The 12,598-nt window shown below is 42.9% G+C and overlaps 2 protein-coding genes across 2 annotated transcripts; both read left to right on the forward strand.

The window, feature by feature from the left end:
• Positions 1-717: 717 nt before the first annotated feature.
• On the forward strand, positions 718-3,160 carry LOC116677965 (low affinity immunoglobulin gamma Fc region receptor II-b). Its single transcript, XM_032508121.1, has 6 exons — positions 718-795; positions 1,015-1,050; positions 1,553-1,816; positions 1,896-2,138; positions 2,590-2,772; positions 2,889-3,160. The coding sequence occupies exons 1-6, from the start codon at positions 765-767 to the stop codon at positions 2,999-3,001; spliced, it is 870 nt and encodes a 289-aa protein (XP_032364012.1). The 5' UTR covers positions 718-764; the 3' UTR covers positions 3,002-3,160.
• Positions 3,161-5,177: 2,017 nt separating this feature from the next.
• LOC116677962 (nectin-4) lies at positions 5,178-11,037 on the forward strand. Its single transcript, XM_032508112.1, has 4 exons — positions 5,178-5,353; positions 8,038-8,388; positions 9,200-9,203; positions 10,998-11,037. Exons 1-4 carry the CDS (start codon positions 5,305-5,307, stop codon positions 11,035-11,037), a joined length of 444 nt encoding a protein of 147 aa, XP_032364003.1. The 5' UTR covers positions 5,178-5,304.
• Positions 11,038-12,598: the final 1,561 nt, after the last annotated feature.

Raw genomic sequence — 12,598 nt, forward strand, 5'->3', positions numbered from 1 at the left:
AACTACACTGCTGCCCCCCCCCCCCCCAGCAGATAGTTTTCTGTGTTTCAAGATTATTAGAAACTGTCTCGGCCAAAATGTAGTTCTTACACTCATATAACCTCATGTCAATATATAACCTCATGTTAATATATACCTCATGTTAATATATAACCTCATGTTAACATATAACCTCATGTTAACTAAACCTCATGTTAATAATACCCTCATGATAATATATACCTCATGTACATATAACCTCATGTGAATATATAACCTCATGTTAACATATACCTCATGAATATATAACCTCATGTTAATATATAACCTCATGTTAACATATAACCTCATGTTAATATATAACCTCATGTTACTATAACCTCATGTTAATATATCCTCATGTAACATATAACCTCATGTTAACATATAACCTCATGTGAATATATAACCTCATGTTAACATATAACCTCATGTTAACATATAACCTCATGTTAACATATAACCTCATGTTAATATATAACCTCATGTTAATATATAACCTCATGTTAATATATAACCTCATGTTAACATATAACCTCATGTTAATATATAACCTCATGTTAATAACCCAACTCACGTTATGCATGCATGAAACTAAGTATGTATCTCTATATAATAGAGTAATTATATATTAGAGCATGTCTGCATGCAGCAACACTGTTGCCACAGAAGAAGGAAGAAGAGTTCTTCTTGATGCCGATATACTGAGATAAATAAGTGCAGACATCATTTCTCCACCTGTTAGGATGGAGGAGACATCTCTACTCTGGCTGCTCTGTAAGTAAACTGCTTTCTGGAAATATATCAGCTGAGAGAGACACAAGATAAAGACAACTCAAAGATCTCTAGTCTGGTTTTACAGGATTGTTTGGCTGATCAATGCTTCTGAAACATTAACATTATGATAATGTGATTTAGAAAGGTTGTAAATTATTTTAAAGTCTGTTTTTAGAACTGAACCAAACTAAAACTAACCAAAGTGTCTCATGTCTCCAGGTGTGTCCTCCCTGCTGAGCTGTCCCACCACCCAAGGTCAGTCCCCGGTCCTCTTGGTAGATCAGATCCTGTTAGATCCTGTTAGGATGGGGGGGGGGGGGTGTTCATAGAGGGTTCTGAGAAACCAGAGGCCTTATTAATTACAGCGTATGTAGACCAAGTTGTCAGTATGTGTGTTAATAACTCACCTCCCCTACATCTACACCTACATCTACACCTACATCTACATCTACATCTACATCTACATCTAAACCTACACCTACATCTACACCTACATCTAGATCTACACCTACATCTAGATCTAGATATACACCTACATCTACACCTACATCTACACCTACATCTACACCTTCATCTACACCTACACCTACATCTACACCTACATCTAGATCTAGATATACACCTACATCTACACCTAGAATTAATGTGAAGCATCAGAGCTGTCACGCTTTGTCCAAAGCAGATATTATTATAATAGTAATAATATAATAGTAATAATCTATAATCAACTAGTATTTTAACTAATACCCCCCTCCAGTCTCTCTGACTGTGAGTCCCAGCAGCTCTCAGATGTTTAAATATACATCTGCCTCTCTGAGCTGTGAGGAGGACGACAGCTCTGCTGGATGGACTCTGAGGAGGAACACGACTCATGAAACCAGGACTCAGTGTGGAGGGGGCTGGGGAAGACCTGCTGGTTCCTCCTGTAACATCACCTACATGTTCTCATGGTACAGTGGGGAGTACTGGTGTGAGTCCAGAGAGGGAGCAACCAGTACTAGCATCAGCATCACTGTCCCTGGTAAGACCAGACTGGGGGGTCAGGATTGATGAAGCTGTGTGTGAATGGATGACATGCTGTAGTCTGTCTCTGTGTTGAGGTGGACCAGTGATCCTGCAGAGTCCTGTCCTCCCTGTGACGGAGGGACAAGACCTCACTCTGCACTGTAGGACAAAGACGTCCTCCAACCTCCCAGCGTCTTTCTCTAAAGACGGCTCCTTCATCGGGACTGGGCCTGCAGGTCACATGACCATCCCCCATGTCTCCAGGTCTGATGAAGGCCTCTACAGGTGCAACATCAGCGGTGTTGGAGAGTCCCCCCCCAGCTGGGTCTCTGTCTCAGGTGAGGACGTTGTGCTTAAAAATAAAATAAAAAAGTGACAGTAAAATTGAAAACTGTGAGAACAAATTTTGGGAAAAAACATAGAAAAAAAAGTTTTAAAAAAAGCAATTATGAAAAATGCCCAAAAAGTGACAAAAATTGAAAACTGACAACAAACAATCGGGAAAAAACATCAGAAAAAAATAATTTAAAAATATGTTTAAAAAGTGCCACAAAAAAATTAAAAACATTGCTTAAGGGGACAAAAACTTTTAAAAATGACAAAAAAAATTGGAAAATAACATAGTAAAAAAACTCAAATCAAATGCATAAAAAGTGACAAACAATGGAAAACTATGACAACAGAAAATCTTAGAAAAAACCTGATAAACCCGTCCCAGGTGAGGAGGTTCTCTTTGGTTTCAGGACTTCATTCATCCAGATATTCACCTGACTCTGATTCTCTCTTCAGGTAGACCAGAGACCTCAGACCCTCATACGAGCTCTCTGCCACCCTCCGATACAACCTCAGCTCCACCCCCGGCCTCAGACCCCGTCCCCCTTGTGCTGAAACTGGTGTGCCACCTGGTGGTGTTCTGTCCGTACTGCATCTCCTCCTTCATCATGGTGTCTCTGTGTCGATGCAGGACCACAGGTAAGACTCTGAATCACTGACCTATCACCAGGGACCTCTCTGGTCTAGATGTATCTAACAGAACTCTTCAGCTGATTAATATTCTCCATCTTCTTTCTAACCTGCTCTGACTGTAGGAAATGACCTGCCCGTCTCCATGGTGATGACCCCCCCCACCAGGGCTGAGGAGGGATTGGACGACGGCTATGATGATGTCACCACCGCTGTCACAACGGAGCATCACTTCTGACCTGGTCTGAAGAGAAGCTCACATGTTTCAAGTCCCCTTTAGATCAGAGATCTTCCCTGTGGAACTCCACATGTTCCAGTTAGACCTGTAGACGTAGGATGTAGACCTGAGCCCAGTTCAGTCCAAAGATCTGCAACGAGACACGTTGGACCTGGTTCTGAACCCTGTTAGTTTCCACCAATGAGACGGTGATCCCCCTCTGATTCCAGACCAGCCTCCGGAGACTGGAGCGGCGACACCATCAGCTGGTTGGAGCCGAGCCGGGACCGGCCGGTCCAGAACTAAAAGGTCCGTCTCGTTGCAGATGTTTGATCTGAACCTGAAGTTAGCAGCAGATCCATCTGAGTCCAGTTTGAAATCTCTTCTAATAAATCTGGTGATGAACATCTGGTGTCTCTGGGTTTTGTTTGTGTGTGTGTGCGTATTTATACATATATATATATAGATATATATATAGATATATATACATATATATGTATATATATATATATATAAAACCCTATATATGTATATATATATATATATATATAATATATATATATATATATATATATATATATAACCCTATCTCTCTGCAGCTGATAGCTAAACAGCCCATCCCATGGAGAACTGTCCCTCTAATAACTGGACACATGACTGGTTCCCATCCAGGATCAACATCCGAGATATCTGCAATAACGTTTTTACTGTAAGAACTCTGACGTCAGATTCTACAGAAAAGAAGAAGAACTGAAACAGAACATTAAAGTAGGGAAGGAAAGGCTGAATCCCTCACCGCAAACCTCCACTTCTCTGGCTCATGCCTTTCAGCCACTGTTGGAATTTAAAATGTTAAATGTGTTTAAAGATTGTGTGATTTGCATTCTACATTCAAGTTTAAAGGTAAAAGCATTATTTCAACATAAATGAAACATGTTGGTCATGCATTAAGTTTGTAGTTATAAGTATATAGTTTGTAGTTATAAGTATATAGTTTGTAGTTATCAGTATGTAGTTTGTAGTTATAAGTATATAGTTTGTAGTTATAAGTATATAGTTTGTAGTTATAAGTATATAGTTTGTAGTTATCAGTATGTAGTTTGTAGTTATAAGTATATAGTTTGTAGTTATAAGTATATAGTTTGTAGTTATAAGTATATAGTTTGTAGTTATCAGTATGTAGTTTGTAGTTATAAGTATATAGTTTGTTGTTATCAGTATATAGTTTGTTGTTATCAGTATATAGTTTGTTGTTATGAGTATATGGTTTGTTGTTATGAGTATATAGTTTGTTGATTGTTGTTTGTTGCATTAAGTAGTTTTACAATACTTCTGTTCTATAACATCAGAGGTTCTGGTCCGTTATAATCCAGCTCTCCTTAACGTGTCAGAAGCAGAACTGATTGTTAGGGATGCTTCCTGGATCTGGTTCCAGTCCCTCTTTTTACAGCCCACTCATCTTTTCCTTTTTCCTAAACTGAGCGTCATAAACTATCACTCACATTCCAACTGAAAGATAACAAATAAGCACACAACACACACATCACTGTGGTCCCCCCCCCCCTCTTAGTGGATAACACTAGAGGTCCAAGATCCAGAGAGGAGACAAAGGAAGGGGGGAGCTGTGACAGCTTGATCCAGGTAACTGTCTCAGGATATCCTACGTGATAAATGGATTCACACAATGTGGACGGTGTTAGGTGTCCCACACCCCAATATGGACGGTGTTTGGTGTCCCCCCCCTGATGTGGACGGTGTTAGGTGTCCCACACCCCGATATGGACGGTGTTCGGTGTCCCCCCCGATGTGGACAGTGTTCAACCGCCCCGATGTGGACAGTGTTCAACCGCCCCGACGTGGACGGTGTTCAACCGCCCCAACGTGGACAGTGTTCAGTGTAGTTATATTTAAACTACTGTGTATATTCTAATTATTCTCCCTGATAGGACAGTCTGTTAACAGTGGAAACAGTAACAACCCTTTTTGTGTATCTTATTGTAAAGTGTCACCATGTGTTTAACAGTTTTTGGTCTTCTATTGTTATTGCCAAAGTAAATCACTGCAATGATTATTAATGTGAAGGAACCGAGGAGCGTCTCTACAGTATGCCGTGTAGTGGAGGAGGGGGGGGGGCAGTGGGCCTTTGCTTCCGTCAGAGCTCTGCTGCATGGCACCACATTCCCTGTCTGGGCTCCAGGTGTAGGAGGAGCATACACGAGGTATAAAAGAACCCAAAGCTAGAAACGTCTTCGATATCGTTCAAATCACAGACAGAGTGAGTGAGAGGACAGAGGAAGAGGACTGCAGCCCCCCCCTCCGCTCTCATGCCTCCGTTCCTGCTCCTGTTGTTCCTTCTGTCTGGACCAGCTTCTGGTAAATATCAGATCTGACTGGGACCAGGTGTGTGAGGACAGTCTGGTCATATTGGGTTTATTAGGATATCTTTAGTAGGGTATCTGTATTAAGGTGTCTTTGTTAGGGTATCTGTATTAAGGTATCTGTATTAGGGTGTCTTTATTAGGGTGTGTACTGGTTGTTCATAGTTGATATTTGTAGATCAGGTGCATGAACGCATCGTTGACTCACTCGTGGTTAAGCTGCTTATGTTTCTAAGATGATGTTTTCACCTCTGAGACCTGAGGTCCATGTTACAGTTCATTGTCCGTCTGGTTTTATTTTCTTAAAAAGCTTCATGGACCCTGGTGTCTGCAGTCAGGACATGAACATCTTCTTATTCAGGACTAACTGGCTGGTAGAGGACCTGGGCTGGTAGAGGATCTGGGCTGGTAGAGGATCTGGGCTGGTAGAGGATCTGGGCTGCTGTTAGGTCACTGGATGTTAAGATAGTTGTAGGACCTTAAAAACAAATTAATGAATAAAAGGGAACATGAATGTTCAATATATGCACTGATATCACACACACACACACACACACACACACACACACACACACACACACTGAGACACACACACACTGAGACACACACACCAAGACACACACACACACACACTGAGACACACACACCAAGACACACACACACACACTGAGACACACACACACTGAGACACACACACCAAGACACACACACACACACTGAGACCACACACACACACACACACACACACACACACACACACACACACACACCACACACACACACACACACACACACACACAGACCAGGACAAGCGGATCCAATCTCTCTAAAACCCGTCTCATGTGTCCTGGCAGTCACACTGGAGGAAATATTCATCAGAACTTACACAGCTGACGAAATACATTTACTCAGAATAAGTCCAGATGCTTTTACCCTCATGATCTTCACTGATGCCAACAATCCACATGTCATATTTATTAGGGTCCAAGCCCCAGGATGCGTACACCTTAGGGGTCCAAGCCCCAGGATGCGTACACCTTAGGGGTCCAAGCCCCAGGATGCGTACACCTTAGGGGTCCAAGCCCCAGGATGCGTACACCTTAGGGGTCCAAGCCCCAGGATGCGTACACCTTAGGGGTCCAAGCCCGAGGATGCGTACACCTTAGGGGTCCAAGCCCCAGGATGCGTACACCTTAGGGGTCCAAGCCCCAGGATGCGAGCACCTTAGGGGTCCAAGCCCGAGAATGCGTGCACCTTAGGGGTCCAAGGGGTTACTGATTGGTTCAAGTGGGCGTGGCCTATGGGCCAACAATTGGAATAACCACTTCCAATACAGTGACTTACTTTGAAATTAACAGTGTAGATGAACAGTGGGTAGCTGACCTACCAAAGTATTACACATGTGGACCACTAGGTGGCGCTGCAATAACCTCAAACGTGGTTTTGCCTATAACTCCCACAATATTAATCCCACATTAAAACTCTTCACATCCACGTGTTCACTGAATCAAGTTGAGTCACTTGATTTAGGCGACGCCCATTTTTGCTGACACGTTATATTAAAATATCACGCTAAGCGCAAAACCTACTTTTCCAAACTCGTCCTAGACCGTGCAACAGATCTGCACGAAACCTGTTTTTTAGCATCTCCAGATGGCCGTGACAAAAAGTTGTATAAAGAATTTTCCTACGTTAACGCAGGTGCATTCGACGACCATACAAAATGTCTGTATCAAGCTGCCAAACACATATATCATATCTCAACCAACTTAAATCTTAAATGGTATCAACATATAACTTGTGGGCAGTGTTGACGATGCCTCCCTGATGAGCTGCTCCGAATTTGGTAAAGTTTGGCCAATGGGGGGCGCTATAATCAACGTTTGTTGGTTCTGTCTAAAAACTTAATGCATTTAAATGGGAAATTTGCAACTGCAATATCTCTGCCACAGTAAATGCTATCAACACCAATCCAGTAACAATTGTTTGGCATGCCGCCCGGAGGCTCTGTACTAAATATGGTAAAGATGGGCCATTAGGGGGCGCTATAATCAATGTAGACCATTTTGGGCCTTTTTATCGCCAAGGATAAAGTGAAACTTGAGTAACATGAAAGACATTATTTCACCTTAACAATTGCTGTTGTTGTGAGTTGTTGTGAGTTCAAGTGAGTATTCAAGTGATTGCCATCTGCCCCCCCTCTAGGTTATAGCCAATCCAGTCCTCTGCAGTTTTTTAAAAGGGTGAGAGAGGGAGGGACCATAAGGGGCCGAATTAAACAGGGAGAAAGTGTCAGCAGTGACATTTGAACCTGAGCTGGGAACACAAGCACCACATCACGACACCTGGTGATATTTAGTGCTGTTAGAGACGCCGATTGGGAAAGAAATCAGATGAAATCGAACGAGGACACGCTACAGACACACTGTTTAGAATGAAATGTGTTGAAGTGACGAGATTTAATGTGGAGTCGGCTTCATGTGTAAAAACCTTATCGGCCTTCTGAAGAGTCGACCTCATGGTGACAAAGTCCTGGGATGTCTCTGCAGTTGTGATGGATCAGAGAATGTCTCCATCAGGTGGGACTCTGCAGAGACCTTCTGCAGGGACACACCTGGAGACAACTGCTGAAATAACATGACTTTTTATAATTAATAGTAGTTTGTTATTGTTTTTCAGACCAGACTGTGGTAACAGTGTATCCTGGACAGGATGTTACTCTACCATGTCGGGCTGCTGATTCCAACATCAGTGTTTTAGAGTGGAGCAGACCGGACCTGGAGCCAGACTACGTCCTCTTATGCAGAGACGGACACCTGGATCCATACCACCAGCATCCGTCCTATAAGGACAGGGTGGACGTGGTGGACAGAGATCTCAAGGACAAAGACGTGTCTTTAACTCTGAAGAATGTGGACATCAACGACACTGGAACATACGAGTGTCGAGTTGCACCAAGTGGTTCAGGACGGAAAAAGAGAACCATCATCGACTCTGAGCCAATCAGAATCATGCGTCTAAAGGTTACAGGTGAGGTAGTCTCTCTCTGGGTGTTTTTCTACAGGTTACAGGTGAGGTAGTCTCTCTCTCTGGGTGTTTTTCTACAGGTTACAGGTGAGGTAGTCTCTCTCTCTGGGTGTTTTTCTACAGGTTACAGGTGAGGTAGTCTCTCTCTGGGTGTTTTTCTACAGGTTACAGGTGAGGTAGTCTCTCTCTCTGGGTGTTTTTCTACAGGTTACAGGTGAGGTAGTCTCTCTCTGGGTGTTTTTCTACAGGTTACAGGTGAGGTAGTCTCTCTCTGGTGTTTTTCTACAGGTTACAGGTGAGGTAGTCTCTCTCTCTGGGTGTTTTTCTACAGGTTACAGGTGAGGTAGTCTCTCTCTGGGTGTTTTTCTACAGGTTACAGGTGAGGTAGTCTCTCTCTCTGGGTGTTTTTCTACAGGTTACAGGTGAGGTAGTCTCTCTCTCTGGGTGTTTTTCTACAGGTTACAGGTGAGGTAGTCTCTCTCTCTGGGTGTTTTTTCTACAGGTTACAGGTGAGGTAGTCTCTCTCTCTGGGTGTTTTTCTACAGGTTACAGGTGAGGTAGTCTCTCTCTCTGGGTGTTTTTCTACAGGTTACAGGTGAGGTAGTCTCTCTCTCTGGGTGTTTTTCTACAGGTTACAGGTGAGGTAGTCTCTCTCTGGGTGTTTTTCTACAGGTTACAGGTGAGGTAGTCTCTCTCTGGGTGTTTTTCTACAGGTTACAGGTGAGGTAGTCTCTCTCTGGGTGTTTTTCTACAGGTTACAGGTGAGGTAGTCTCTCTCTGGGTGTTTTTCTGCTCCTCTATCACACATTTCCTGACTCCTGTGTTTTATTCCTCCCCAGATCCAAACGGTGGACACCGCGAGGATGAAAACTCCCCAGGCCGATATGGAGGACTGGTAGCAGGTGCTCTGTTTCTTGTAGCTGTTGTTGTGGTCGGTGTCCTAACATATCATGATTATGATGATGATGATGATGATGATGATGATGATGATGTAACACCCCACCAGTCCCCCTGGGCTTATGAATTGATGTAAAACATCACAGTTCAGTCCAACATGCATCTTGCACCCTCCGTGTGTACTACAAGTATATTTGTTGAATATATAGATAGTTAATTAACAACTACTGAGTATGTAAGTATACTTGGCCAATACATCTGACTCTGACGCTGGGCGGTTTAAGAAATAATAATCATATTTTATTTGTGATATTTTGTGAGCTACGTCTGGTACGTTTTCCTCTGAAGTGCAAGTACACAGTGACGCTGTATTATACAGTACAGTTAGTTGCATATCGCATAAGTGTCTGGTGTCGAGTGACTGTACTTCTACTTAAGTACGGAAAGTGAGTACTTTTGCCATCTCTGGGTTGCAGTGGTTCTGCAGAAAGCTCCAAGCGGCCATGTTACCATGCTGACTAGTGTTTTAGAATCAGTTCTCCTTCCTGTGTGTGTTCGGTCAGCTGATCATTTGGTATTGCTGTATTTACTCTCATCCCTTTCCATCTCGTGTCATGTCTTTAAGCTTATAGATGATGCTAATGTGCAAAACCTCAGAGGAACTGAGCTTAAATAAGACAATAAGCTGTATTAATTATCTATTAAATGTATAACGGCATGATGTTTGCAAAAGAAAATGTGTTATTTTGTGTAAATTATACGACTGACAGGAGCTCAATTTCAGGTTCATGAATGTATTAAGAGGTTTTATTTGAACAGGTTTACATGGTTTAATTTTCAAAAGAAATGTGTTTTTCTACCTAGATTTCTCACCTTGTAAACTATAATGTGCACAAAAAAGATATTTAACTCCGAAAAAGGAAATTGAAGAAGCCAAAGAGCAAAATATGAGCACTTTAATAAAAAAGACTTGAACTTTGAATCATTTGATCGTCATGTTTTGCTACTTTTGTGTGAAAAACATCTCTGATTAGAGTCAATAAAGTATTCTGAATCTGATATTCCTGTCCACTGTGGTACTTGTACACATCAGTACACATCAGAGCTGTAATGGTGAACAGTAAAAATGACTAAATAGTATCAGCCGAGTACTGCACAAATACTAAATAATAATACTAAATAATAATAATAATTAATGACGAATAGATTCCCCCCTGGTGTGGGGAGTTACTTCCTCTCACGCATGTGCAGGACCTGCGGGGTAGTTAGCCGGCAGCTGTAGTCTCTGCGGTGTGTTCAAGTGCAAATGTTTGTCCAAGGCAAAGACGACGGGAGTCTGGGCCCTAAGACACGGGGGAGACGGAGTACAGACGGAGGACAGACGGAGGACAGACGGATCCTCAGTCGGGGATTGGGACACTGTCGTCGACCCGAGCAGTATTTTTAACAACGTCCTTTACCGATGAGGCGTGGACAGTTGTGTCATTAACAGAAATCCTGAATGTAGTCTAGTCTGCCCCCCACCGGTGTGTTCAGGGACCAGAATGTGTCGGTGACGGAGGACAGTAGATGTGATTCCAGACACTTCTCAGTTCTTTCAAAAGTCTTTATGTGAGACAACAACATCAATCATAGAAAAATATCTCTATAACACGTCCGGTGGGGGCTTTAAAACTGAAAACTGTATTATATGAGAAGCAAAAACCCAGATTTACAGGTTCAACCTGGGCCTCATCTTCTCACCCTGCTCATTAACAGCTGGATCTCACCTCTGCATCAGTCACACACATTACTGGAAACACTGTGTGGGAGTTTGTTTGAGATTGAGAAACAAACTACTTCCAAAGACAGAAACAGCTTCTTCTTCATGATGACGCGTCCCATTATTATGAACAGTGTGAGAACTTTCCTTTTACAGACCAGGTTTGCTCTGGGCTTCTTTCTTCTGATGTGAGTTTAACAGAGAGGAACGTCGTGGAGCATTTGAACCAAAGCACAGGTGAAGAATTAAATTAATCAGCATGACTCATCATGGTATGTCCTGTAATCAGAGACGCCGCCATGTGGAATGAGGAGCATGCAGACTGAAATTGGCAGGTCAGACCTAGGGACACACAACTACTAGGCAGTGGGGGGGGGGGGTCAAACCGAGGGACTACAGGGCAGTGTGGTGGTGAGAAATGTGTCGTTTAAAATAGCTCAAAGCACATTTTAACTTTGCACCTGTGGGCGCTGGTTCGACTCCAACCTGCAGCCCTTTCCTGCATGTCCCCCACCCCCCTCTCTCCCCTTTCATTTCTTCAGCTGTCCTGCCAATAAAGGCCTGGAAATGTCTTAAAACAAAATGTAACAAAACGTCCTTCCTCCCACATCATCTGGGTCTGATGGACGGAGGAATCTGTGGACTTCATGTGAACAGCTGTTGACAACAGAGTTGTTCTGCTAGGCAACAGCTGCCCTCATGGGGCAACTTGTGAATGAAAAACTCTCTCTCCCTCAGTGAAATTACAGCCCCCCCCCACATCATCACATACCTTCACGGTGTTATTTCAGTTAGACTAATGCCTAATGCCTGGTTTGATTTGCATTTTGCATTTCATGGGAAGTACCCCATGCCATTCTCTATGTATGGTGAAGGGCATGTGGTATGTGATGATGGGGGGGGGGGGGGGGGGGGGGGGTATTTTAATTTCAAAGGCCAAGGGAACTTTATCAGGATACATAGAATAGTAAGGATGTTTTAATTATACCCATCTGCCTGCCTCTAGGGGTATTTAACATGGGGGGGTGTATCCTTATGCCCCCTGTATTTTAACATAGGGGGGTGTATACTTATGCCCCCTGTATTTTAACATAGGGGGGTGTATACTTATGCCCCTGTATTTTAACATAGGGAGGTGTATACTTATGCCCCTGTATTTTAACATAGGGGGTGTATACTTATGCCCCTGTATTTTAACATAGGGGGGTGTATACTTATGCCCCTGTATTTTAACATAGGGGGTGTATACTTATGCCCCTGTATTTTAACATAGGGGGGTGTATACTTATGCCCCCTGTATTTTAACATAGGGGGGTGTATACTTATGCCCCTGTATTTTAACATAGGGGGTGTATACTTATGCCCCCTGTATTTTAACATAGGGGGGTGTATACTTATGCCCCTGTATTTTAACATAGGGGGGTGTATACTTATGCCCCCTGTATTTTAACATAGGGGGTGTATACTTATGCCCCCTGTATTTTAACATAGGGGGGTGTATACTTATGCCCCTGTATTTTAACATAGGGGGAGGTGTACTTATGCCCCTGTATT

The sequence above is a fragment of the Etheostoma spectabile genome, unplaced genomic scaffold (genome assembly GCF_008692095.1).
Source record: "Etheostoma spectabile isolate EspeVRDwgs_2016 unplaced genomic scaffold, UIUC_Espe_1.0 scaffold00006261, whole genome shotgun sequence".
NCBI classification, from domain to species: domain Eukaryota; kingdom Metazoa; phylum Chordata; class Actinopteri; order Perciformes; family Percidae; genus Etheostoma; species Etheostoma spectabile.